This window comes from Bos indicus, chromosome 14, assembly GCF_029378745.1.
Source record: "Bos indicus isolate NIAB-ARS_2022 breed Sahiwal x Tharparkar chromosome 14, NIAB-ARS_B.indTharparkar_mat_pri_1.0, whole genome shotgun sequence".
In the NCBI taxonomy this organism is placed as follows: Eukaryota; Metazoa; Chordata; class Mammalia; order Artiodactyla; family Bovidae; genus Bos; species Bos indicus.
In genome coordinates this window covers 65,822,254-65,847,794 of record NC_091773.1, presented here as the reverse complement: position 1 = coordinate 65,847,794, position 25,541 = coordinate 65,822,254, and the positions used below count along the sequence as shown (strand labels likewise).

Here is a 25,541-nt window from a genome sequence, read left to right as displayed (position 1 = left end):
CACCATAAATATTACAAAAATAAAATTCTAGCCATAACTTACTGAACTCAAGTTAAAAAAGAACATGCAACACTGATTCCAAATGAAGAAGAGGAGTGCCATGGTGGTTTCTCGGTGACTAAACCAAGAATTATCCTAATAAATGAATTAAACAATCATATGACTCCTGTATTTGCCACACAAAGATCTGTGACTAATTCTCACACCTCATACTAGATCCTTTTACACTGTGAAGTCTTTTCTTTCTTCACACTAATATTTTCCTTGTAACAAAACACTGTATAGTCAGCTTCTAAAATATGAATCTTTAGAAATGAGATTGGCAAAACAATTTTAAAATACTTACTGTTTTGTTTCGTAATCTAATTATGTCTGAGACAGAGCCAGCTCCACAGTACTCCATAACAATCCAGAGGTCTGTGTTCTTAAAGTAACTGCCATAGTACTTTACAACATATGGGCTAAAGAAAAATATATAGACAATTAAGTTCAGTTAATTCTCAAAGAAAATTATTTCTTAATACCAATGCAAAGTATTTTCAGCATTTCATAATGTTTCAATAAGTAAACTTAATGAGTAAACCATTATACATGGCATTGTCTCTATGTAAGGTACCGACTATGTATAATTAGGCTTTAATTCACAGATGAAATTTAACAGGATTACAAACCAGAGGAGGTCCAAATGTTCTGAGTGATTCCCAAGAAAATAAAGCTTTGTTTTGGCAAAGGACACACTATTTAACATAAGGAACAAATGAAAATATTTTACTTTAATTAAAGCATTTTAAACATAAGTCTTTAAAGGATTTTATATCCAAATATTAACACTCAACTTTGTATTTCAGTAAGGCCCCCCAAATCTTTTAAATTCTCTTTTATTTTGACCTTTAAAATCCTAGAGAAAAATAATAATAATTTTTTTTGCTTTAAATTCATATAATTAAAGTTACTGACAATTTAAAATATTTCTGAGATGAGGTCTTAGGTTTTTTAGAGTAGAATAAACTATGTAGCCAAGTTGCTTTTAGGAAGACTTAAAATGGGGCAAATGACCATCACATTATTAAGGATATGCTATGTACAGTGATGTGTAAAATATCCTGTCCAACTCAAAAAGGCAGAATATCAACATTCACAGACTAAATAAAAAGATGAAACTATATAAGGAAGCATAAAGGAGTACACAGCTTAAATACTCTAAGAGCCCAAGGTGGAAGAGACCATGGAAGAATCACACTAGAGGACTTTGCAGAAATGGTGGGATTTGAATTATGGGGGGAAAAAAACATTAAAACTTCAAGATATGGGTGTAGAAGAGAAATAAGAACATTTGGAAAAGAGAAAGACCATGAGCAAAGGCACAAAAACAGAAGGGGAAAAAACCAAGAATGACATGTTTAGAGGACAACTTGTTCAACAGCTATTTCCACAGAGAAGCAGCTATCATGAAAAGTGGCATCAGTGTAAGATAAGACACAGGAATCAAACAAGCAAAACAGAGCAATAGAGAATGGAAAGTACTATAAAATATGACATTAAAAAACTACCAAAAGAACAGATTAAGAGAATTCGGTCAGGGAAAGACTTCTCAATAAAGCCTTTGTGATTTTAGCTGTCTTGAAGTCAAGGGTAGAGCTGACTGGTTGGAGCTTAAACTGAAACAGGCACCTACAGGGCTAGAATTCAGTCCCGTTTTATCCCTATTGCTCCTCATTCCCTCTTGCACAGGCTTACTTTGGTCTCCTTGTAGTTTTTTCCCCCATTTTAATCTATGTTCCATATAACTGACAGGTAACTTTCCTTTAAAACAAAAGTCAAAGCTAACCATGTTGCCTTCCTGATTTTAAAAAACCTCCAATGACTCTCCATTACCAAAGGGAAAAAGAACTGCTTCACAACACATACAAGACCTTTCAGAGTCTACCTCTCTACCCACATCTCTCATTGCTCCCCATCTCACACCTTAAATTTGCAGACAACACTCAACTTTGCTAGGTGGAGGGACTGGGAAGTATTACCAAGAGTTCATAAATATTCACTAAAACATTTAAAAGTACTTCTTTACAAATGAATCTACACTATAGAGCCAGAACTTTAACTGATAGGAAACATAAAAAAGCATTCTTGACAACGCTTCCTTGGGGTATGACTGCCTGTGTAGAAACTTGCATACGAAGTACTGCTCTTATACCTGGCTGTACACCAGAATCACCTGTGACCCAGGTCCCATACCTTAGAGCCTCTAACTAAATAGGGCTCTTAAAACCTCTACAGGTGACTTTGATATACACCCACAGTCAAGCTTCACTCCAGAAGATAGATGGTGTATCCTTCAGAGAACTTCTTTAAATATTAATTTTCTTTTTCAAAATCTTGAAAAGTGTTAACTTAGCAATGCATTCAAGATTATGTTCACTGAAAAGCACACAGAAAATATATATTTTATCTTGCAATCTACACTAAGAAATCAGCAACTCTAAGGGTAGGATTGACAGCTCCTACAAAAATTAGAGATTCTAAACTGGGCAGAAACCTAAAACGGCAGCTCCATCTCTTGAGGGATGAGTCAAGGCAACACCTTTGGGGAAAGGTAAAATTCTCTTCAAGTGGCCCATTCCAATACACAGTCGGTTAGATGGACCAAAGTCCAACAATTCTACATTAAAATTGGCCTCAATAATTTTAACCTGGGACACATACTCAAATCCAGTTTTTATCATTCATCTCAGCATTCATTCACTGACCCTCAACTCAAGCCAAGCATCAGACCACATAAACCAGACAGACACAATTCTGCCCCTCCTACGGCACAAAGTAGCCTGAGATACTCAGGTATTCCAGAAGCAAACCAACAAATAAATATGATTACTAACTGTGGTAAGAAGAGGAGTGCTATGAGACGAACTGGATGAGACTTTATTTCGCATTCACTATTTCTGCTAGTAAAACTGTCCCTGCTGCTGCTAAGTCGCTTCAGTCGTGTCCGACTCTGTGTGACCCCATAGATGGCAGCCTACTAGGCTCCTCTGTCCCTGGGATTCTCCAGACAAGAACACTGGAGTGGGTTGCCATTTCCTTCTCCAATGCATGAAAGTGAAAAATGAAAGTGAAGTCACTCAGTCGTGCCTGACTCTTAGTGACCCCATGGACTGCAGCCTACCAGGCTCCTCTGTCCATGGGATTTTCCAGGCAAGAGTACTGGAGTGGGGTGCCACTGCCTTCTCCGAAACTGTCCCTAGTTCATATGAAAGAACAGAATAGTGCAAAGGAAGCTGCTAGAGGAGAGTCTGAGCCCTTGATCCTTCATAACTGCTCACTTATAAGTAATATGAGGGCTTCCCTGGTGGTTCAGCTGGTAAAGAATCTGCCTGCAATGCAGGAGACCTGGGTTCAATTGGGAAGATCCTCTTGAGAAGAGAATGTATACCCAGTCCAGTATTCTGGCCTGGAGAATTCCATGGACTGTATAGTTCATGGGGTTGCAAAGAGTCAGACACGACTGAGTGACTTTCACTTTCACACACTTTCCATGGTAGCCCCTGCCTTGGGAAGCACTGAAATATATGAAAAACTTTGCAAGTAGACATGGGTAAGCTTTTAACAAAATATTCTCCCTCCATTCATGCCTGTGGATTATAAATAACATTTGGAAAAGAAAAGAAATGCTTAAACTCCAAAGTTTATATGTAATAATGGTCATCCTTGCTTTCTGTTTTATCCCCAATACCTCCCTTCTTATATTACTCACACAAAAGCAATGAATAGGTAAACAAATTAACAATCCCAAAAAAATTAATAGAAGGGACCTAATTCAGTCCTCCCTAAAGTAATAACATTTAAGCTGGTGTCAAAGGTTAGCTAGAAGTTAATCAGTTATAAAGAGCATTCTGGTACCAAAAACTGTCTGTACAAAGACCCTGAGGAGAAAAGGAGCAAATTATTGTCGAGGGATCAGTGTACCTAGAATAAAGTGATTGAAAAATAAAGCAGAACACAGACGGAGGTAGGAGCTAATGATGAAGGGCCTCAAAACCAAAGAAAGGAAGCTGGGCCTCAACAGATACACAAGAGAAGAATTTTAAGCAGAGGAAAGACACGATCTAATTTATACTTTCTTTTTACACTTACGATTTATACTTTTAAGATTCCTCTGGCTGTTGTTTGAAAGCTGAACTGTAGGAAAGTACACATGCACATGGGTAGACCAGTTAGAATTTTCTGTTGCCAGACACTGTATTAAGCGTATCATTTTATTTTCTGTATTTGTGCCAGGGTGACATCCGGGACCTACTGACAATGCCTCCACTGTTCCTCTCAGGCTGGGTAATTACTGTGAGCAGATCTTACATATGCAAACAAGCTAATCTGGAGTACATTCTCTCAACCACCTCCAGGGCTACCACTCCCCAGCCCTAATCACCCTAGGGCCATATACCAGACAACTAGGGACAGCCTCCAGCATAATGAAATTATTCAGTCCAGCCAACCCTAAACCTATTTGTTGGATTCCACTGTTCTCCCAGGAGAAGATGAGCCCACATCCTTCTACTCAACCATCTTGGATTCAGAATGCCTCAGAAAGCATTACCACGAATAAAGCGAGTGGAGGTGATAGAATTCCAGCTGACCTATTTCAAATCCTAAAAGATGATGCTATGAAAGTGCTGCACTCAAGATGCCAGCAAATTTGGAAAACTCAGCAATGGCCATAGGACTGGAAAAGGTCAGTTTTCATCCAATCCCAAAGAAGGGCAATGCCAAAGAATGTTCAAACTACCCCACAATTACCCTCATTTAACACACTAGCAAGATTATGCTCAAAATCCTTCAAGCTAGGCTTCAACACTATGTGAACCAAGAACTTCCAAATACACAAGCTGGATTTACGAAAAGGCAGAGGAACCAGATATCAAATTGCCAACATCTGATGGGTCTTAGAAAAAGCAAGGGGATTCCAGAAAAGCATCTACTTCTGCTTCATTGACTATATTAAAGCCTTTGACTGTGTGGATCACAACCAACTGTGGAATATTCTTACAGAGATGAGAATACCAGACCACTTTACCCGCCTCCTGAGAAACCTGTATGCAGGACAAGAAGCAACAGTTAGAACCAGACAGGGAACAACAGACTAGCTCAAAAACGGCAAAGCAGTACGTCAAGGCTGTATATTGTCACCCTGCTTATTTAACTTATATGCAGAGTACATCATGGGAAATGCCAGGCTCTATGAATCACAAACTGGAATCAAGAATGCCAGGAGAAATATCAGAAATATCAACAACCTCAGTCATGCAGATGATACGACTCTAATGGCAGAAAGAGAGGAGGAACTAAAGAGCCTGTTGATGAAGGTCAAAGAGGAGAGTGAAAAAGCTGGCTTAAAACTCAACACTCAGAAAACTAAGATTATGGCATCTGGTCCCATCACTTCATGACAAATAGATGGAGAAAAACTGGAAACAGAGACAGACTTTATTTCCTTGGGTTCCAAAATCACTACAGACAGTGACTGCAGCCGTGAAATTAAAAAACACTTGTTCCTTGGAAGAAAAGCTATGACAAACCTAGACAGCATATTAAAAAGCAGAGATATCACTTTGCTAACAAAGATCCGTATAGTCAAAGCTGTGGTTTTTCAGTAGTCATGTATGGATGTGAGAGCTGGACCATAAAGAAGGCTGAGCACCAAAGAATAGATGCTTTTGAACTGCAGTGCTGGAGAAGACTCTTGAGAGTCCCTTGGACTACAAGGAGATCAAACCAGTCAATCCTAAAGAAAACCAACCCTGAATATTCATTGGAAGGACTGATGCTGAAGCTGAAGCTCCAACACTTTGGCCACCTGATGAGAAGAACGGACTCACTGGAAAAGACCCTGATGCTGGGAAAGATTGAGGGCAGGAGGAGAAGGGGACAACAGAGGATGAGATGGTTGGATGGCATTACTGACTCAAAGGACATGAGCCTGAGCAAACTCTGGGAGATGATGAAAGACAGGAAAGTCTGGTGTGCTGCAGTCCATGAGGTCACAAAGAGTCAGACACAACTTAGCAACTGAATAATAATAAACCCGTTTATTCAGATCACCCATTCCTTCCCACAGAGACCACAATAAAGGGTCTTGCCCACATTTCCCTCTCTTTCCATCTGCCTCCTGACTGATTGTGGTGTTTCCCCCCATGGGTCCTCCCTCTCTCACCCCTATCCTTCTTGGATCTATGTGTATAAAAATCTATCTCTGGATATGCTAGTCTCATCATAACTGAATAATAATAAAACCTACATTTTAAAAAACAGATGGTGGCTTGGGAGTGGGAGTAGAAGAAATAGAAAACAAAGAAAGATTTTCAAGGTCCACTCAATGCAATTCTTTTTTATTTTATTGGATTATAGCTGTTTTACAGTGTTGTGTTGGAGAAGGAAATGGCAATCCACTCCAGTGTTCTTGCCTTGGAAATTCCATGGACACAGGAGCCTGGTGGGTTACAGTCTATGGGGTCACAAAAGAGTTGTACACGACTTAGCAACTAAACAACGTCGTGTTAGTTTCTGCTACCCATCAAAGTGAATCAGCTACACATATACATATATCCCCTCTTTTATGGATTTCCTTCCCATTTAGGTCACCACAGATACACAATACCAATTTGATGATAATCTATAATGGTAAGTTAGAAGACAATAAGCAAGGTTTCTACTGCATTTTATCCACTGTGTCTCCTTTCAACTGCACACTAAGTATAAATTTAAGATTGACAAATTAAAGATTAAAACTTCAAGCCAGCACTTTGAAAAATTACAAACACAGACACAAATCAGCTCAGAGAGTTCAAGACCTAGGACTTTAACTCAGTCTGTTTCCACAGACATAAATGTCATTCATTCATCACTCATTCATTATCATTTTAAACATAATCAACAAACATTCACTGAACAACATATAGAGTCTTGTGGAAGATGCTAGGGAGAAAAATTGGTAGACTTTAGGCTAGTGACAAACAAGAAAAGGCAGTCCAGGCAACGGGGAACCCATGAAGAGTTTATGCGAGAAAATAATACAATCAAATAGCACTGAAGCAGAAGTATCCAGTGCAAGACTGCCAGAGGTCAAAGGTGACAGAGTCAAAGCCGTGGGCAAGTTAGCTAACTGTACAATTATTTAGATATACTGACGTCTTTCTTTTAAACCACACATTGATTATCAAAGGCTGGAGAGGAAGCAAAGAGAGCTTCCTTCAAAACACTAGCTCAGTGTTACTTACCATTTTAAGCAACACACAAAGTTTTAGTTTGGCCATAACGCCTAAGAATCTTGACTAAGCCACCGTATGGACTTACAGGACATATGAGAACCCAGAAATTCTGTGTATTCTTGACATGGTCAAATACAATAGTTAAATATGACTTTGAAAACTCCAGTGGTTGGAGGGACAAGGAAGATGCAAGTGAAATTACAGCATACACCTGGAAGCAAAAGTGAAACTCGATGCCTTGACAACTGGGGGACCCAGGAGGCAGCCTACTCCTTTCTCCAGTGCCAGCCCCTGCCTCTCACTCTCCTGTCCCATTCACTTCCTCTCCCCATTGAACACTTTCAGCCCAGTGAAACTACACAGCACGCTCCTTTTTCTTTTTGCTTTCTTGGCTTCCTCTCATCTCATGCCTAACGTACCAATCCTTGCCATTCCTCTGTCTTCATTTCAGAAACCCCCAAACTCTTGTCCTAATGGTCTTTCTCTGTTATTACAACTCAAAATAGAAGTAGTGTTTTTAAAAAAAAAAAAATGAGGGGGAAAAAAACAAGAAAAACCAGAGGGGGGAAAAAATAGAAAACTTTCCTTACCTATTTGTTCCTTACATAGACACTACTTGTGGTACACGTTATTATATTTGGACTGATCATTATATTTAACCTTCTTACAGAGATTCAAATGTTAATGTTTCCTGTCTAAAAGGTAATTAAATTTGTATATTAACTTGAATTTCAACTTAATTGAAGAAAATCATGTTTTGTTAAAGGTATTTTTCTTATAACAGGTTTAGATTAGATTGACAGCAAAACTGAGTGAAATGTAAAGAGATTTCTTATATACTGCCTGCCTCCCACAACACATATAGCTTCCCAATTATCAACATCCCCTACCAGCGTGGGACATTTGTTACAACCGAAAAATCTACATTGACACACATCACTGTCAACCAAAGTCCATATTTTACATTAGGATTCATTCACGGTATTGTACGTTCTTTGGGTTTCAGCTGTATACACCGTTTCAGCACCATACAGAGTTATTTCACAGCTCCACCTAATCATTCCCTCCCTCCACCATCCTAACCCCAGGCAACCACCAATCTTTTCTCTGTCTCTATAGGGGTTTTCTGCCTGGCTGTCATATGGTTGAAATCATACAATATGTAGCCTTTTCAGATCATCCTCTTTCACCAGTAATACCCAAACTTCCTCTGTGTATCTTCATAGCTTGATAGCTCATTTCCTTTTGTGTGTGCTAAGTTACTTCAGTCGTTCCCTTCTCTTTGCAACCCCATGGACTGTAACCTCCAGGCAAAATACTGGAGTGAGTTGCCATACTTTCTTCCAGGTGATCTTCCCGACCCAGGGATCAAACCCACATCTCACGTCTCCTGCACTGTCAGGCGGGCTCTTTACCACTAGCGCAACTGAATAATATTCCATTGTCTGGACATATATCACAGATTACCCATTTACCTGCTGAAGGACATCTTGGCTGGTTCAAAGGAGCAAGACTGCTGGATAATATGGTTAAAAGAATGTTTAGTTTCAGAATAAAACTGTCAAACTGACTTCTAAACTGGCAATATTATTTTGCATTTCCACCAGCAATGAAAAGAAGTTCCTTCAGCTCCACAATCTCACCAGCTTTTGGTGCTGTCAGTCTTCTGGATTTGGGGCATTCTAACAGGTGTACAGTGGTATCTCATTTTAATTTGTATTTCTTTGACGACATGGAATGTGGGGCATCTTTTCATATCTTTATTTGCCATCTGTATATCTTCTCTGGTGAGATGTCCATTAAGGCGTTTGGTTAATTTTTTAATTGGGTTATTTGCAAGTTGAGTTTCTTTAATTCTTTGTATAGTTTGGATAACATTCCTTTATCAGATAAGTCTTTTGCAAATATTTTCTAAAACATACTTTTAATGTTCTCATTATGAGCATGTGACAATTAAAATCCTAAGAAATGGCTGTTTTTCATTATGTAAGTTTCCTCAACACCCTTCTACAATCTTCACAGTGTTCTAAATTAATAGGGGTAATACAGTGTTTTCACAAAGGCAATGTGAATGCTCTCCTATGAAAACGGAATTTTTTCCAAAATAAATCTAAACCATAGCAACTGGTTTCCTGGTCCACCCAAAATATGAAATCATATACATGAGCTGGTAAAAACTGCCAAAGTTAATCACAAATCCTTCAATATGGTGTATGTCAATTTTTTTTTTTTTTTTTTAATCAGCAACACTGTTCAAACACAATCTGACCCAGAAGCATCAGCAAATAAAACAGATGGGACAGGAGCTGCTCTGGAAGAAGACTCTGAGCAGACAAGCTAGAAACGTGCTATTTCTACCACATGGATCACTTCTCCCTCTTTGCCCAGTAAATCTAAGTCATCCTTTTTCCCTAAATTTCCAATAGTGAGGCCTTACATGGGTTCCAACCAATATAGTATGTTCTCTATGTTTACCCCATCAGAGCTCTTAACACACTACATTGAAACAGCCTATCCATTCATCTGCCTAGTCCATCTGAGTGACAGTCCTTCCAAAGTCTGGTTCATTCATTGTTATACCTCTCGTGCACAGCACAGAAGGGCTGCCCTCAGGAGTAGGCACTCGATATATATTAGGTGAATAAATTTATTTACATAATATATATACTGAATTTGTATTTTATATAAATGTGTACATTTACAAAGAAGGGCTTCCCCAGTGGTCAGTGGTAAAGAATCTGCCTGCCAATGCAGGAGACGCAGGTTTGATCCCTGGGACAGGAAGATCCTCTGGAGGAGGAAATGGTAACCCACTCCAGTATTCTTGCCTGGAAAATTCCATGGACAGAGTAGCTTGGTGAACTACAGTCCATGGGGTTTTACCAAGAGTCAGATACAACTTAGCAACTAAACAACAACAACAACATATATATAGAATAAATTAGGTGAATAATTGTGTGCCCTAATGCATGCGTTAACAACACATTTCTCCTGGTTTAGACATGAGAAGTTCCTTCCCTAGAGAGTTAAGTACCACAAGTGTAGAGGTTTGTGGTTCCCTTGTATCCCTTGTATCCACGTTACCTGGGCACATGGTATTCAAAAGTACTGCTGACCAGCTCTTGCCTCCATCTCTAGCCTTGCCTTGAGAATGAGTACTTTACTTTGAACTGTTGTAATCTTTGTATAGATATTGCTTTCTTCAGCAATCGCCCTGCAGTCAGCAAATATCATTCCTCATATCATCCTAGTCATTAGCTGTGATCTAGGACAATCCATGTAAAATCTCTAGATCTCATTTTCTATTCCTGTAAAATAGTTCTTAATTATGCTTTAGCACCAGAACCTTATATAAAATTTTAGAATGAGCTCCAATATAGAGAAAAAGATAAAAAGAAGAGCTAAATTTCCCACTCTGCTTGATTCTTCACTGTTTGAGGAAAATACCCCTAGAAGCACATCCTTAGAGAAGAATACATAGGAAAAACTCGAAAATATACCTACAGAGGTTTAGTCAAGCACCAACGTTCGATGATTTACACATTCAACAAATACTTACTAAATACCTATTCTGTGTCAAGCAAGCACTGGACTAGACAAAAGATTCAGCCATAAACAATGCAGATGGGTTCCCCTAAATATTTATACCAAAAAGCTGTACTGAATACATGTTGAGTATGCACTAAAATGAACAAAAAATTTAAAACATCCTCTGGTCTCTTTTTACAGTGTAGAAAGCAAGACAATTTGCCAAATGCCCAAATAGCTGCATAGACTTAAGAAAATATATCAGTTTCAAAACTACAAATCTCATTTTCTCTAGCTGAAATTCTACTATTTTATGTGGGCATTTTTCAATTTATACTGTTTTCATCCAAATCATTTTTATACCAATTCTCAATAACACATCTGCATTAACACTAAGTAAGTAGTAGCTAAAATGTAATGCCTGCTCCCACCATTTCCCAGTTTTTCACTCACTTTATCCTTTAGCACTTTTAGGATCCTTTAACTAACCAACTTTTTTGCCTCTTCACTATTTTATACGTTCAATATGAATGTAAAACTGAAATCTAGAAGACGGAATCCACTTTTATTAGGTTGGTTCAAAAGTAATTGTGATTTTACATTGTTGAACTTTGCTGTTTCATACTGGAATACATTCTTAAATGTGATTATGTTATACATTATTTTAATGTGCATTTCTCACTTTTTTTTTCTTTTTTGCTAATGACTTATTGAAAGTGAAAGTGATGTTGGCAATTGGATCTCTGGTTTCTCTGCCATTTCTAAATCCAGCTTGAACATCTGGAAGTTCACGGTTCACATATTGCTTAAGCCTGGCTTGGAGAATTTTGAGCATTACTTTACTAGCGTGTGAGATGAGTACCATTGTGTGACAGTTTGAACATTCTTTCGCATTGCCTTTCTTTGGGATTGGAATGAAAACTGATCTTTTCCAGTTCTGTGGCCACTGCTGAGTTTTCCAGATTTGCTGGCATATTGAGCGCAGCACTTTCACAGCATCAACTTTTAGGATTTGAAATAGCTCAACTGGAATTCCAACACCTCGACTAGCTTTGTTTGTAGTGATGCTTCCTAAGGACCACTTGACTTCATATTCCAGGATGTCTGGCTCTAGGCTGGTAATCACATCATCGTGATTATGCGGTTTGTGAAGATCTTTTTTGTATAGTTCTTCTGTGTATTCTTGCCACCTCTTCTTAATATCTTCTGCTTCTGTTAGGTCCATACCATTTCTGTCCTTTATTGAGCCCATCTTTGCATGAAATGTTCCCTTGCTATCTCTAATTTTCTTGAGATGTCTAGTCTTTCCCATTCTATTGTTTTCCTCTATTTCTTTGCACTGATCACTGAGGAAGGCTTTCTTATCTCTCCTTGCTCTTCTTTGGAACTCTGCATTCAAATGGGTATATCTTTCCTTTTCTCCTTTGCCTTTAGCTTCTCTTCTTTTCTCAGTTATTTGTAAGGCCTCTTCAGACAACCATTTTGCCTTTTTGCATTTCTTTTCCTTGTAATTCATTTCATTCCTTGGATCAAGGGATGGTCTTGATCCCTGCCTCCTATACAATGTTACAAACCTCTGTCCATAGTTCATCAGGCACTCTGTCTATCAGATCTAACCCCTTTAATCTATTTCTCACTTCCACTGTATAATCATAAGGGATTTGATTTAGGTCATACCTGAACGGTCTAGTGATTTTCCCTACTTTCTTCAATTTAAGTCTGAATTTGCAAATAAGGAGTTCATGGTCTGTGCCACAGTCAGCTCCCGGTCTTGTTTTTGCTGACTGTATAGAACTTCTCCATCTTTGGCTGCAAAGAATCTGATTTCTGTACTGACCATCTGGTGATGTCCATGTGTAGAGTCTTCTCTTGTGTTGTTGGAAGAGGGTGTTTGCAATGACCAGCGCATTCACTTGGCAAAACTCTATTAGATTTTGCCCTGCCTCATTCTGCATTCCAAGACCAAATTGGCCTGTTACTCCAGATATTTCTTGACTTCCTCTTTTGCGTTCCAGTTCCCTATAATGAAAAGGATTTCTTTTATGGGTGTTAGTTCTAGGTCTTGTAGGTCTTCATAGAACCTTTCAACTTCAGCTTCTTCAGCATTACTGGTTGGGGCATAGACTTGGATTACTGTGATATTGAATGGTTTGCCTTGGAAGAAAACAGAGACCATTCTGTCGTTCTCTGGGTGCAGCAGACCTGGGTGTGGCATAAGCCCTCTTGGAGGAGGTCACCATTAACCCCACCATAGAGCTGCCAGAACTTACACAGGACTAGGAGACAAATTCTCAGCAGGCACAAAAAGAAACTTGTGCACAGCAAGACCCAAGAGAAAGGAGCAGTGACCCCACAAGAAACTGACCCAGACTTGCCCATAAGTGTCCAGGAGTCTCTGGCAGAGGTGTGGGTTGGCAGTGACCTGCTACAGGGCTGGGGGTACTGATTGCAGCAGTGCATCAATGGAGGTCACCATTATCTTCATGACCTCCACCATAGTTTGGCCCCAGGTAAATAACAGGGAGGGAACACAGCCCCACCCATCAACAGAAAATTGGATTAAAGATGTACTGAACATAGAAAAGGTCAGTTTTCATTCCAATCCCAAAGAAAGGCAATGCCAAAGAATGCTCAAACTACTGCACAATTGCACTCATCTCACATGCTAGTAAAGTAATGCTCAAAATTCTCCAAGCCAGGCTTCAGCAATACGTGAACCGTGAACTTCCTGATGTTCAAGCTGGTTTTAGAAAAGGTAGAGGAACCAGAGATCAAATTGCCAACATCCGCTGGATCATCGAAAGCAAGAGAGTTCCAGAAAAACATCTATTTCTGCTTTATTGACTATGCCAAAGCCTTTGACTGTGTGGATCACAATAAACTGTGGAAAATTCTGAAAGAGATGGGAATACCAGACTACCTGACCTGCCTCTTGAGAAACCTGTATGCAGGTCAGGAAGCAACAGTTAGAACTGGACATGGAACAACAGACTGGCTCCAAATAGGAAAAGGAGTACGTCAAGGCTGTATATTGTCACCCTGCTTATTTAACTTCTATGCAGAGTACATCATGAGAAACGCTGGACTGGAAGAAACACAAGCTGGAATCAAGACTGCCGGGAGAACTATCAATAACCTCAGATATGCAGATGACATCACCCTTATGGCAGAAAGTGAAGAGGAACTAAAAAGCCTCTTGATGAAAGTGAAAGAGGAGAGTGAAAAAGTTGGCTTAAAGCTCAACATTCAGAAAACAAAGATCATGGCATCCTGGCCCATCACTTCATGGGAAATAGATGGGGGAAACAGTGGAAACAGTGTCAGACTTTATTTTTCTGGGCTCCAAAATCACTGTAGATGGTGACTGCAGCCATGAAATTAAAAGACGCTTACTCCTTGGAAGGAAAGTTATGACCAACCTAGGCAGCATATTCAAAAGCAGAGACATTACTTTGCCAACAAAGGTCCATCTAGTCAAGGCTATGGTTTTTCCTGTGGTCATGTATGGATGTGGGAGTTGGACTGTGAAGAAAGCTGAGTGCCGAAGAATTGATGCTTTTGAACTGTGGTGTTGGAGAAGACTCTTGAGAGTCCCCTGGACTGCAAGGAGATCCAACCAGTCCATTCTGAAGGAGACCAGCCCTGGGATTTCTTTGGAAGGAATGATGTTAAAGCTGAAAGTCCAGTACTTTGGCCACCTCATGGGAAGAGCTGACTCATTGGAAAAGACTCTGATGCTGGGAGGGATTGGGGGCAGGAGGAGAAGGGGATGACAGAGGATGAGATGGCTGGATGGCATCACTGATTCTATGGATATGAGTTTGAGTGAACTCCAGGAGTTAGTGATGGACAGGGAGGCCTGGTGTGCTGCGATTCATGGGATCGCAAAGAAGAGGACACGACTGAGCGACTGAACTGAACTGAACTGAACATGGCCCAACCCATCAGAACAAGACCCAATTTCCCTCTCAGTCAGTCTCTCCCATCAGGAAGTTTCCATAAGCCTCTTACCCTTCTCTGTCACAGGGCAGACAGACTGAAAACCACAATCACAGGAAACTAACCAATGATCACATGGACCACGGCCTCGTCTAACTCAATGAAACTATGGGCCACGCGTGTAGGGCCACCCAAGATAGATGGGTCATGGTGGAGAGTTGTAACAAAATGTGGTCCACTGGAGAAGGGAAAAGCAAACCACTTCAGTATTCTTGCTTTGAGAACCCCATGAACAGTATGAAAATGCAAAAAGATAGGACACTGAAAGATGAACTCCCCAGGTCGGTAGGTGCCCAGTATGCTACTAGAAATCAGTGGAGAAATAACTCCATAAAGAATGAAGAGACAGAGCCAAAGCAAAAACAACACCCAGCTGTGGATGTGACTAGTGATGGAAGTAAAGTCCGATGCTGTAAAGAACAATACTGCACAGGAACCTGGAATGTCAGGTCCATGAATCAAGGCAAATTGGGAGTGGTCAAGCAAGAGACGGCAAGAGTGAATGTCGACATTCTAGGAATCAGTGAACTGAAATGGACTGGAATGGGTGAATTTAACTCAGATGACCATTATGTCTACTACTGTGGGCAAGAATCCCTTAGAAGAAATGAAGCAGCCATCATAGTCAACAAAAGAGTCCAAAATACAGCACTTGGATGCAATCTCAAAAATGACAGAATGACATTACTTGCTGCTTATTTAATATTTATTTTAGACTACGGAAATGTTAGACAAAAAGCAAATTCGAGTAATTTTCTTATTCAAGTTCAAAATGGGTTGTAAAGCAGCAGAGACAACTCACAACACCAACAATGCATTTGGCCAAGGAACTGCTAACGAACGTACAGTGCAGTGGTGGTTCAGGAAGTTTTGCAAAGGAGACAAGAGCCTTGAAGATGAGGAGCGCAGTAGCCGGCCATCTGAAGTTGACAACGACCAACTGAGAGGACCATCTAAGCTGACCCTCTTACAACTACAGGAGAGGTTGCCAAAGAACTCAGTGTCAATCATTCTACGGTCATTTGGCATTTGAGGTAAATTAGAAAGGTGAAAAAACGTGGTAAGTGGGTACCTCCTGAACTGACTGAAAATCAAACAAATTGTCATTCTCAAGTGTTGTCTTCTCTTATTCTATGCAACAACAAGCCATTTTTCAATCAGATTGTGACCTGCAACGAAAGTAGATTTTGTGCAACAACCAGTTCAGTGGCATGACCAAGAAGAAGCTCCAAAGCACTTTCCAAAGCCAAACTTGCATCAAAAAAAGATCATGGTCACTGTTTGGTGGTCAGCTGCCCATTTGATCCACTACAGCTTTCTGAATCCCAGCAATACCATTACATCTGAGAAGTATGCTCAGTAAATCAATGTGATGCACAGAAAACTGCCCACCTACTGCCATCACTGCTCAACAGAAAGGGCCCAATTCTTCTCCACGACACCAGACCACACGCTGCACAACCAACATGTCAAAAGTTGAACGAATTGGGTTACAAACTTTGCCTCATCCATCATATTCACCTGAACTCTCAGCCAACTGACTACCACTTCTTGAAGCATCTCTGACAATTTTTTGCAGGAAAAATGAATGCTTCCACAATCAGCAGAAGACAGAAAATTCTTTCCAAGAGTTCCTCGAATCCCAAAGCATGAATTTTCATGCTACAGGAATAAACAAACTTATTTCTCACTGGCAAAAATGTATTGATTGTAATGGTTTCTATTTTGATCAGTAAATGTGTTTAAGCCTAGTTACAATTATTTAAAATTCACGTTCCAAAACTGCAATTACATTTGCATCAACCTAATATCATGATCTGTTTCACCATTTCATTCAACAAATTCTTTGACAAGTACTTACTATTTGCAAAGTGTTCTGCTATAAAGTGGTACAAAATTTCTAGAATTTGTTTACTTTTTCTACCCCTTTGGGCTTCAGCGGTGGCTCAGATGTTAAAGAATCCAACTGCAATGCAGGAGACCCAGGCTCGATCCCTGGGTTCGGACGATCCCTTGGAGAAGAGATTGGCAACCTGCTCCAGTATTCTTGTCTGAGAAATCCCACAGACAGAGAAGCCTGGTGGGGGCTGAAAAGAGTTGGACACTGAGCAACTAACACTTCCTACCCCTTTAATTCATTATTTTTTTTTTCCACTTAGTAGTTTGAAGTACATAACAGGAACAAATATCAAATTTCCCTAGGGTTCCCTCAACCTACAGTGCTCTTTCACATTCTTCTTATCCATACATATTTATTCACATTCACTGAACAGAAAGTACAGTGCGAGGTACTATAACATGTGCTAAGAAATATGGTTCCTTCTCTCAAGGAATGAAGAAAGGATAAAGATAGTGAAGACATTTCAGAAGGAGACACTACAAGTATTAGTGTCAGCAGAGGTATAAGAAAAACAGATGAGTTCTGTTTTGAAAAACTAACTAGATGATGATATCATTAACAAAATAGGGACCTGAAAGGTTTTTCTTCAACAATTAAAAATTTGGTTCTAGAATATTAAATTAAAGTTGCTTCTGGATATTCCAGTTGAGTCATCGAGATGGGAATTAGTTAATACCGGTCAATACTTTAGTAGCTACTATGTGGCAGGATCCAAGGGCACTTAGTAAGACATCACCCCAAACTCAAAAGAATTTAAGAGTCAGGTGACAGAATGCAAGTAAACAGGTGCTTAAAAGCAAAACTCAGGTACAAGAGAGGAAGCATAAGCACTAGCCAGATATGCAGGACCTTGCAGGCCATCCTTTAGGAGACTGGATTCAGCCAAGCAATGAGGAGCCACTGAAGGGTTTTAAACAGGGAATGGCTTGATTAGGTGTGCATTTGAGAAAGAAGACTCTAACTTCAGGAGGGAAACAGGCTGGAGCAGGCAAAAATGAAAGACAAAGTGAACACAGGAAGTTGCTGCAGAAATCTGAATAAGATCTGATAGGCATCAAGATGCACAAAGATTAGGGGAGGAGATGTATAATAGGTAATATCTGAGACACTGCTTTTCCCTAGACCACACTCAGTTAAAATCTCTAAAGAACAACACTAGAAACTGAACTATTTTTAATCATTACAATAAAATAATCATAGTTACATGCAAATATTAAACAACTGAAGGAGCCATCACTACACTACGTCCAGTCTTTCCTTATCTACATCAAACTACGGGAGCCACATTCTTATGAAGTTATCAAATAAACAGCAAGGTCTGGAAAAATTCTCAAATTATATATTTGATTGGGTAACTGAGGAATGTATGTTTTTTCTATAACCACTTTACATGGCCTTGATGAAAAATATGTAATATGATCTAAATATACAGCATACAATAAAGAAGAGCAAAATTGAACAGATCTAAGCAACAAAGTTCCTCTAGAATTATTCAGTCACTTCATTACCCAAAGAGCTTATAATATATGGATTTTATATACCTTTAGAAAAGGAAGTTTTCTATACATCTCTTACTAATAGGGCCCAATGATTTGATTAAAGGTGACAATGTGTCTAGACTCCTCTAAGTTCACCAGCTCTAAGTCACCATGTGATGCAATTCTGATGAATAAAATATAAGCTGAGGGTTTCTGGGGAAGCCCTTTCCTGCTTCTTCTCATCTTTCTCCTGTCTGGAATGTAGATAAAAGGCTGGAGCTGAAGCAGCCCTCCTGTAACTATGAGGTAATAAGCATGAGACCAAAGACCACGTGCTAGGTGGCTAACCCTACCTAGAGACCTTTTATACAGGGAGAACAATTCCCTCTTCGATTAACTATAGACTCTGCATCCCTTAGGAAAAGCCAGGCTACTTAACAGGTCAGCTTCATGGTCAGTTCCATTTACCTATCCAAACTCATTTCAGACCAATCTCTGTCTCCTACTTTCCACCCAGTAATTCTAAACCCTATCAGAACAGCACCTAACAGTGAGCTGTTTTTCACCTTTCTACTTTTAATTCTCTGAATTCTCTCACCGCTCCATTTCTTCACCAGACTTACACTTCCTCAGCATTCCAGAGTTCCTGACTCCTAGCTGAGGTAGGTGCCCTCCCTCCTTGTTCTCACATCTCCTCACATGCACAATGATTGTGCTGTACTATAGCTATTCACTTAAGTATCTGTCTTCCCAACCAGATTACCAGCTCCTCAAGAAGAAAAACAATGTCTTAGTTTCCTTGGTATTCCTAGATCCTGTGACAGTACCTGGCACACTAGGGTTGTCCAGTAAATGTCAGTTGAATAAATGAAAGTTACATAAAACATGACTTTTAATTTTTGTTGTTTAGTCGCTCAGTTGTGTCTGACTCTTTGCAACCCCATGGACTGCAGCACACCAAGCTTCCCTGTCTTTCACTATCTCCCGGAGTTAGCTCAAACTCATGTCCCTTGAGTCAGTGATGCCATCCAACCATCTCATCCTCTGTCATCCCCTTTTTCTCCTGCCTTCAATCTTTCCCAGCATCAGGATGCTTTCCAATGAGTCAGTTCTTCACATCAGGAGGCCAAAATATTGAGCTTCAGCTTCAGCATCAGTCCTTCTAATGAATATTCAGGGTTGGTTTCTTTTAGGATTGACTGGTTTGATCTCCTTGCTGTCGAAGGGCCACTTAAGAGTCTTCTCCAGCACCACAATTCAAAAGCTTCAGTTCTTCAGCACTGAGCGTTCTTATGGTCCAACTCTCATATCCATACATGACCACTGGAAAAACCAAAGCTTTGACTATACAGACCTTTGATGGCAAAGTGATGGCTCTGTTTTTCAATTCACTGTGTAGGTTTGTCATAGCTTTTCTTCCAAGAAGCAAGCATCTTTTAATTTCATGGCTGCAGTCAACATCCACAGTGATTCTGGAGCCCAGGAAAGCAGTCTGTCACTGTTTCCATTTTTCCCCATCTATTGGCAACCTCCTCCAGAAGTGTTTTTAATTATTCAAAACAAATCACAGCAAAAGGATTGTTAAAAAATTTCTCCTTAATATGAGAAGCTAATTTTCACCTGTAAATTTTTCCTGAAAATGAGAAAAGCGCTCGAGTATATTCTATCACCACATATTGCTTTATAATACTATTTCTGCTTAGAACTGAAAGTCCTAAGACAACCCAACAAAGCTATTCTCATCTTTCTTAAAAGATCAGTCTTACTTCTGATGGGAAGTCAGAAGAAAAAACTAAAATGACCAAAGAATACATTTTATTGTACATGACTAGCAAAACTTATCAAAATGAAGGTAAATAAAGAAATAAAATCTCTTCATACCTGTCACATTGCTGCATTATGGAAATTTCTTTGATTATTTCCTGAAGATCTGACTCAACAGGTACTTGTTTAATTGCCACAACTTGACCAGATTCCTTATGTATTGCTTTAAATACACTTCCATAAGACCTAAAAGAAACCAAGACATTCCTTTATTTTTTTCCCTTCAAACACCATAACTATTAGAGAAAGAGTCTGAGTCTTCACATGTAGTCTTTTCTAATTTAAAATACTACTCAATGGTGACAAATCAAAGGAAACAAATTTTAAAAGTGAATTATATCTTAGCTTGAATGCTTCAATTATAGACTTAAAATTCATTAAAATCACCAAATTAATAGAAAAAGATGTGCTGTGCTTCTTATGAATGAAAGAAATAGACTTACGGTTTGTCAACTCAAACAAGTGCAGCATTAAGAAGATATATAAATGGAAGTTAAAAGAATGGAATATAGAATAAAAACAGCCAAAATCTCATGTTAGGAGAAAAGGCTGATCTCACCTTAAGCAAAATCACCCACAAAATATCAGAGTCCCACACCTGCCCAGACTGCTTAGGGGTAACTGAAACCTTCACCATGGGTTTGTGTGTATATGTGTGTGTGTGTATATAGTTCTAATTTACACACACGCACATATACAGGTAAACCCACTTTTCAAAAGTTCGCTTTACGCCCCTTCATTTTTACAAAAGGCCTGGATTAACACCTGTTTCACTAACCAGATGAATTCCGAAGAGGATTTACACTTTTATAAAAAAAGGTGAAAACAAAAACAGCATTCAACATTTATTTTTGCAGGAGCCATTAGAGAGGGAGAAAGTACCATGAGCAGCAACAGTGGCCCCACCAAGCTCATTCCTAGAACTACACTCAGCATCAAGCCACCATATCTCTGAGCTTTGTCTGAGAGGATCTGTGCTTTATCTCACAATTTATTTTGCGTAACTGTTAGCAAGATGTGTTGTAATGTATCTGCTTCAGCTCCTCTGTCCAAGGATTCTCCAGGCAAAAATACTGGAGTGGGTAGCCATTCCCTTTCTCCAGGGGATCTTCTGACCCATAAATCAAACCTGCGTCTTTTGCGTTGCAGGCAGATTATCATTTGAGCCACCAGGGAAGCCTTTCTTTGCATTACAACGTTTCAACTTACTAAAGGTTTCATAAGAATGCTCTACTTTCAGAGAGCAAGGGAAATCTGTATCTCCCCCTTTGAAGCCATATATATATATATACACACACACACACACACACACATATATATGTGTGTGTGTGTGTGTCTGTGTGTGTGTGTGTGTTGCCCCTCAAAAGCTAGTCTAGACTCAGAGCTAGATTAACTACTGCCAATTAAGCAACACCATCAGTCTCTTCTAAGGTCTTTCTGTTACTACAAAAGAAAACTGGGAACCACATTTCCCAGATTTCCCTTCCCTGAATGGATCCCAGTGAAGAGTCTGGCAATGAGAAGAACATTCATGAAATCTGAATGGCAAAAAGCTGAGGAAAGACCATCACTTTTCAAATACAGCTGCAGCAGATGCCTGACCCAATATCAGATACACAGTGGCTTCCGGCTGAGCCTCTTGATAACCACCACACTGCTGCTGCTCCAAAGAGAGTTGGTGGGAGCATCTAAATGATTCTTAGGGATTCCAGCAGAGCCCATGTGAGCTTTTGAGAAACACCACTTCAGTGCTTCAAACTGAGATCTTCAGCACTAGCCTCTCTGAGCTTCAGTGACAGTCCATAACCTTTGCAGCCCTGGCCTTTCCACAAGTCATTTGAGCTCCAAATTTCATAATAAACTATACCTGGAGTTCATAGAGTAACCTTTCTTTTCCTAACCATGATCTGCTACCAATAGTTTTGGGGAAGGAAGTGGTTCCAAGGAAGTGGTTCCAAAGGAAAGAATCTTAAGAAATGGGAATCTTGGATTAGTTCTTTCTTAGATTTAAAGATGGTAATGACTTCAATGCAAGGGACAAGAAGAACACTGAGACTAAGGTATCTGATGGCAAAATAATTATTTAAATTATTATCCTTAGTTCCTGGAGTCTAGAGAAAGCTTTAGAAGATCAAGTACCTGAATCAACTGAATGTTACAGTGAAAATAAGAGTACAAAAACTGCAGAATGGAATGGCTGCTCCTGACTAAGCTGGAAAAGTCATAAAACAAATATAACAAGCTCAGGGCTTAAAATCCCAGGCCAAGACTGAGAGAGCCAGAGAACTTCTGAACGCTTCAAAGAAAATCTTATTTCTTATATGTCCAGGACTGAGACTTCTGCAACCCAACATCTAATCTTGCCAGAAGCTGAATTACAATGCACTCAATTCACAACATCACCAGGTCTTACTATGTTTCACTGTGAGTTCTCTTTCATATCATTACCTAATATCCCTCTTCATTCTTTATCTGAATATTAACTCCTCTTTACTCACTTATGATCTTTTAACTCTAATTTACCTGATATAAACATTGCCATTTGTGCTTTCTTTTTTGATATGATTACCTCTTTCTTATCTGATGTCTCTAATAGGAAATACCATTATATGTCCACCCTTTGTGTTACACAGGCTCTTATAAACAGCATATAGCTAAGTTTTGCATTTTAATTGACCCTAATAGTCTGTCTATGGGAGAACTGATATTTAGTGAAAAATACATTTCACTTTATTCCTTCTAACTTAAATTTATCTTACTATTTTATATTTTTGTTTTCTCTATTTCCTTTTCCCTGTTCCTACTGATCTAACCTGTTTTGTGTTTTATGCCTTTATTATCTTGGAAGTTCTCCTATACTTTTGGTTTTTCATTATGGAGTATGATGCTAGCTTGGGCTTGTCATATATGACCTTTGCTATGTTCAGGTATTGTTACATTCCCTCTGTACGTTTACTGTTGAATTCAGTCAAATATACTCTAGTGAAGGACTAATCTTACATGGGACGTTATAACTGTTCTGTCATTATCTAAATTCTACTTTTGTATTTTTTGTACTTACCCTTCTCCCAGTTTCTCTAATACATCAAAAACTTCTTCAGGCTGCTTAGTCAAACTGTCTTCACTCAGCTTTTTTAGCTTACTAATGAGAAAAACAAAAGAAAAAGCATTTTCTGTTAAGATCTCTTATACATTTAAAAATTTTAAGAGACAATATATTCAGATGGTTCAAAACTCAAAAATACAAAAAAAGTATACAGTATACAGTCTCCTTGCAACTCCTGTTCTTAATTTTCCCAGAAACACCTCAAAGAATAAGCACTTTTATTACCTTCCTGTGAAACCTTTATAAAAATATTTCTATTTCTCCCCCTTTTTAACACACAATATAGCATTTTATACACACACTGTATATATACTGTTTTACCCACGCTGTTACATACTTTGATGTTTTTACGTAACAACATAAAATCTTTGTTGGAGATCTCTACAACATAAATTCATAGACAGCATCTTCATTCTTTTCTTTTTTCTCAGCAATCCTTCACTTATAGATATCTAGGTTCCCTTTTGCTATTATAAACACTGCAATAAATAAGCTTACAGGTAAGTCAGCTCATACATGTGCTTGTGTATCTTTAGGATAAATTCCCAAACGTGAAACTGTGAGAGCAAGAAAATATATAAACACACAAAATATAGACGTGTGTGTGTGTCTGTGTGTGTGGCTCAGTCGCTTCAGTCATGCTCGACTCTTTATGACCCTATGGAGCGTAGCCCGCCAGTTTCCTCTGTCCAAGAACACTGGAGGGGGTTTGCCATGCCCTCCTACAATGGATCTTCCTGACCCAGAATCCGTGTCTCCTGCATTGCAGGCGGATTCTTTATCACTGACCCACCAGGGAAGACCATATAGAAGTATACATAATGATAAGTAAGTACATATACTATAAGCATAACCGTATTTCATAATATAAATTTAATAACATAATAAAATCACTATTATAATAACTATATATTCTTAAAATTGCTGATTGATTATATTATGGTATATTTATCTACTACAATTGTACATTATATCAATATATATGTATATTAATTGACACCAGCAAATTGCCCTCTGGGGGGCTTACACCAATTTACTTTCCTACCAGTATTACATGAGAAATCTTCTTTTCCCACAATTCCACCTACAGAGTACTAAACTCTATATCTAGATAGATATATTAAAGTCTGTATTTAGAAATATTTGGATTTCAGCCAATATATTAGGTAAAAACTTGTAACTCAGATTTATTTTGTATTTCTCCTACTGTGAGTGAAGTTGAGCATCTTTTAATATAGTATGAAGCAAAATCATCTATTCATGATTTCTGTTCACTTTTCTTCTGGGTTTTTGGTTCTTTTCTTATCTGTGCACAGAGATAAGAAAAGGTTTAGGTTGCAAATATTCCCACTTGTAGTGACTTTACTTATGAGTTTTTAGTTTTATGGGCTACTTGACTGGTTGCCATAGAGAAAACTTTTTAATTTATTTTTGCTTTTTTAAAAGTTATCCACAGTATGGCATGGGCTGAAATATCTAGAAACAAGACATTACACATGGTGTGTTTGACAGACCAAAAGTAATTCCATATGAATAAAGTAAAATGGTCAGGATGCAGAGGTAAGAAGAGTCGGTTAAAAAGAGTCTTGTAAACCATATTAAGGAGCTCTGTTTTTAAAAGATCACTTCCCTGTAATCAAGAAGGAGGACATGCAATAAGTAACAATAGAGAAGGGAAACTAGCAGGGGGTTGTTCAAAATATGGATGCAAAGAACATAGTAGCAGTGGCAATAAGAACTGAGATAAGATAAGCTAATCAAGATACTGAGCAGGCACAGTCAACAGAAAGTGGTTTTGATTAAATATGCGGAGATGCAAGAAACACAGAAGTTGAGAATGTCTCTTAAGCCTTTGGTTCAAGCAAATGACTAGAGGTAACGTTATTTACCAAACTAAAGAACATCAGAAAAAAGCTTGAAGAGGAACGTGTTGGGTTTAACTCCTCTCATCCAAATGTATATTTCCAGTAACCAACTGTTTATATGAATCCCAGGAGAGATCTGAATTGGCAACGTCATTTTTTGGTGTTATGGTAAAGAATCTACCTGCAATGCAGAAGACCCAGGTTCAATCCCTGGATCAGGAAGATCCCCTGGAGAAGAGAATGGCTACCCACTCCAGTATTCTTGCCTGGAGAACTCCATGGACAGAGGAGGCTGGCGGGCTCTGGTCCATGGGATTGCAAAGAGTTGGACACAACTGAGTGACTAACACAAACACACACACACACACACAGCACACAGATGAAGCCTAAAGGTATGATAAGGGATAAAGCCATCAAGAAAATGTCTAAGAAGAAATAGGATCAAAGAGAAAAGAGACCCCAGGAAAACATCAATAATTAAGAAATGAGGTCATGAAGGACAAGAAAGTAGTACTTGACCACTTTCAAGAATGCTACTGAAAGTTCAAACAACTTAAAAATTTGAAAGTGTCCATTACAGGA

General features: G+C 38.9%; 1 protein-coding gene across 2 annotated transcripts in view; it reads right to left on the bottom strand.

The window, feature by feature from the left end:
• Positions 1-25,541, bottom strand: part of STK3 (serine/threonine kinase 3) — a 308,668-nt gene that overhangs the window by 246,696 nt on the left and 36,431 nt on the right. For both annotated transcript variants that reach the window (XM_019973823.2, XM_019973824.2), the window contains exons 2-4: positions 23,050-23,130; positions 20,046-20,174; positions 347-461 (exon numbers count right to left, since the gene is read on the bottom strand). In XM_019973823.2, the coding sequence (XP_019829382.2) occupies positions 347-461; positions 20,046-20,174; positions 23,050-23,130 (325 nt within the window). The remainder of the gene's footprint in view (positions 1-346; positions 462-20,045; positions 20,175-23,049; positions 23,131-25,541) is intronic.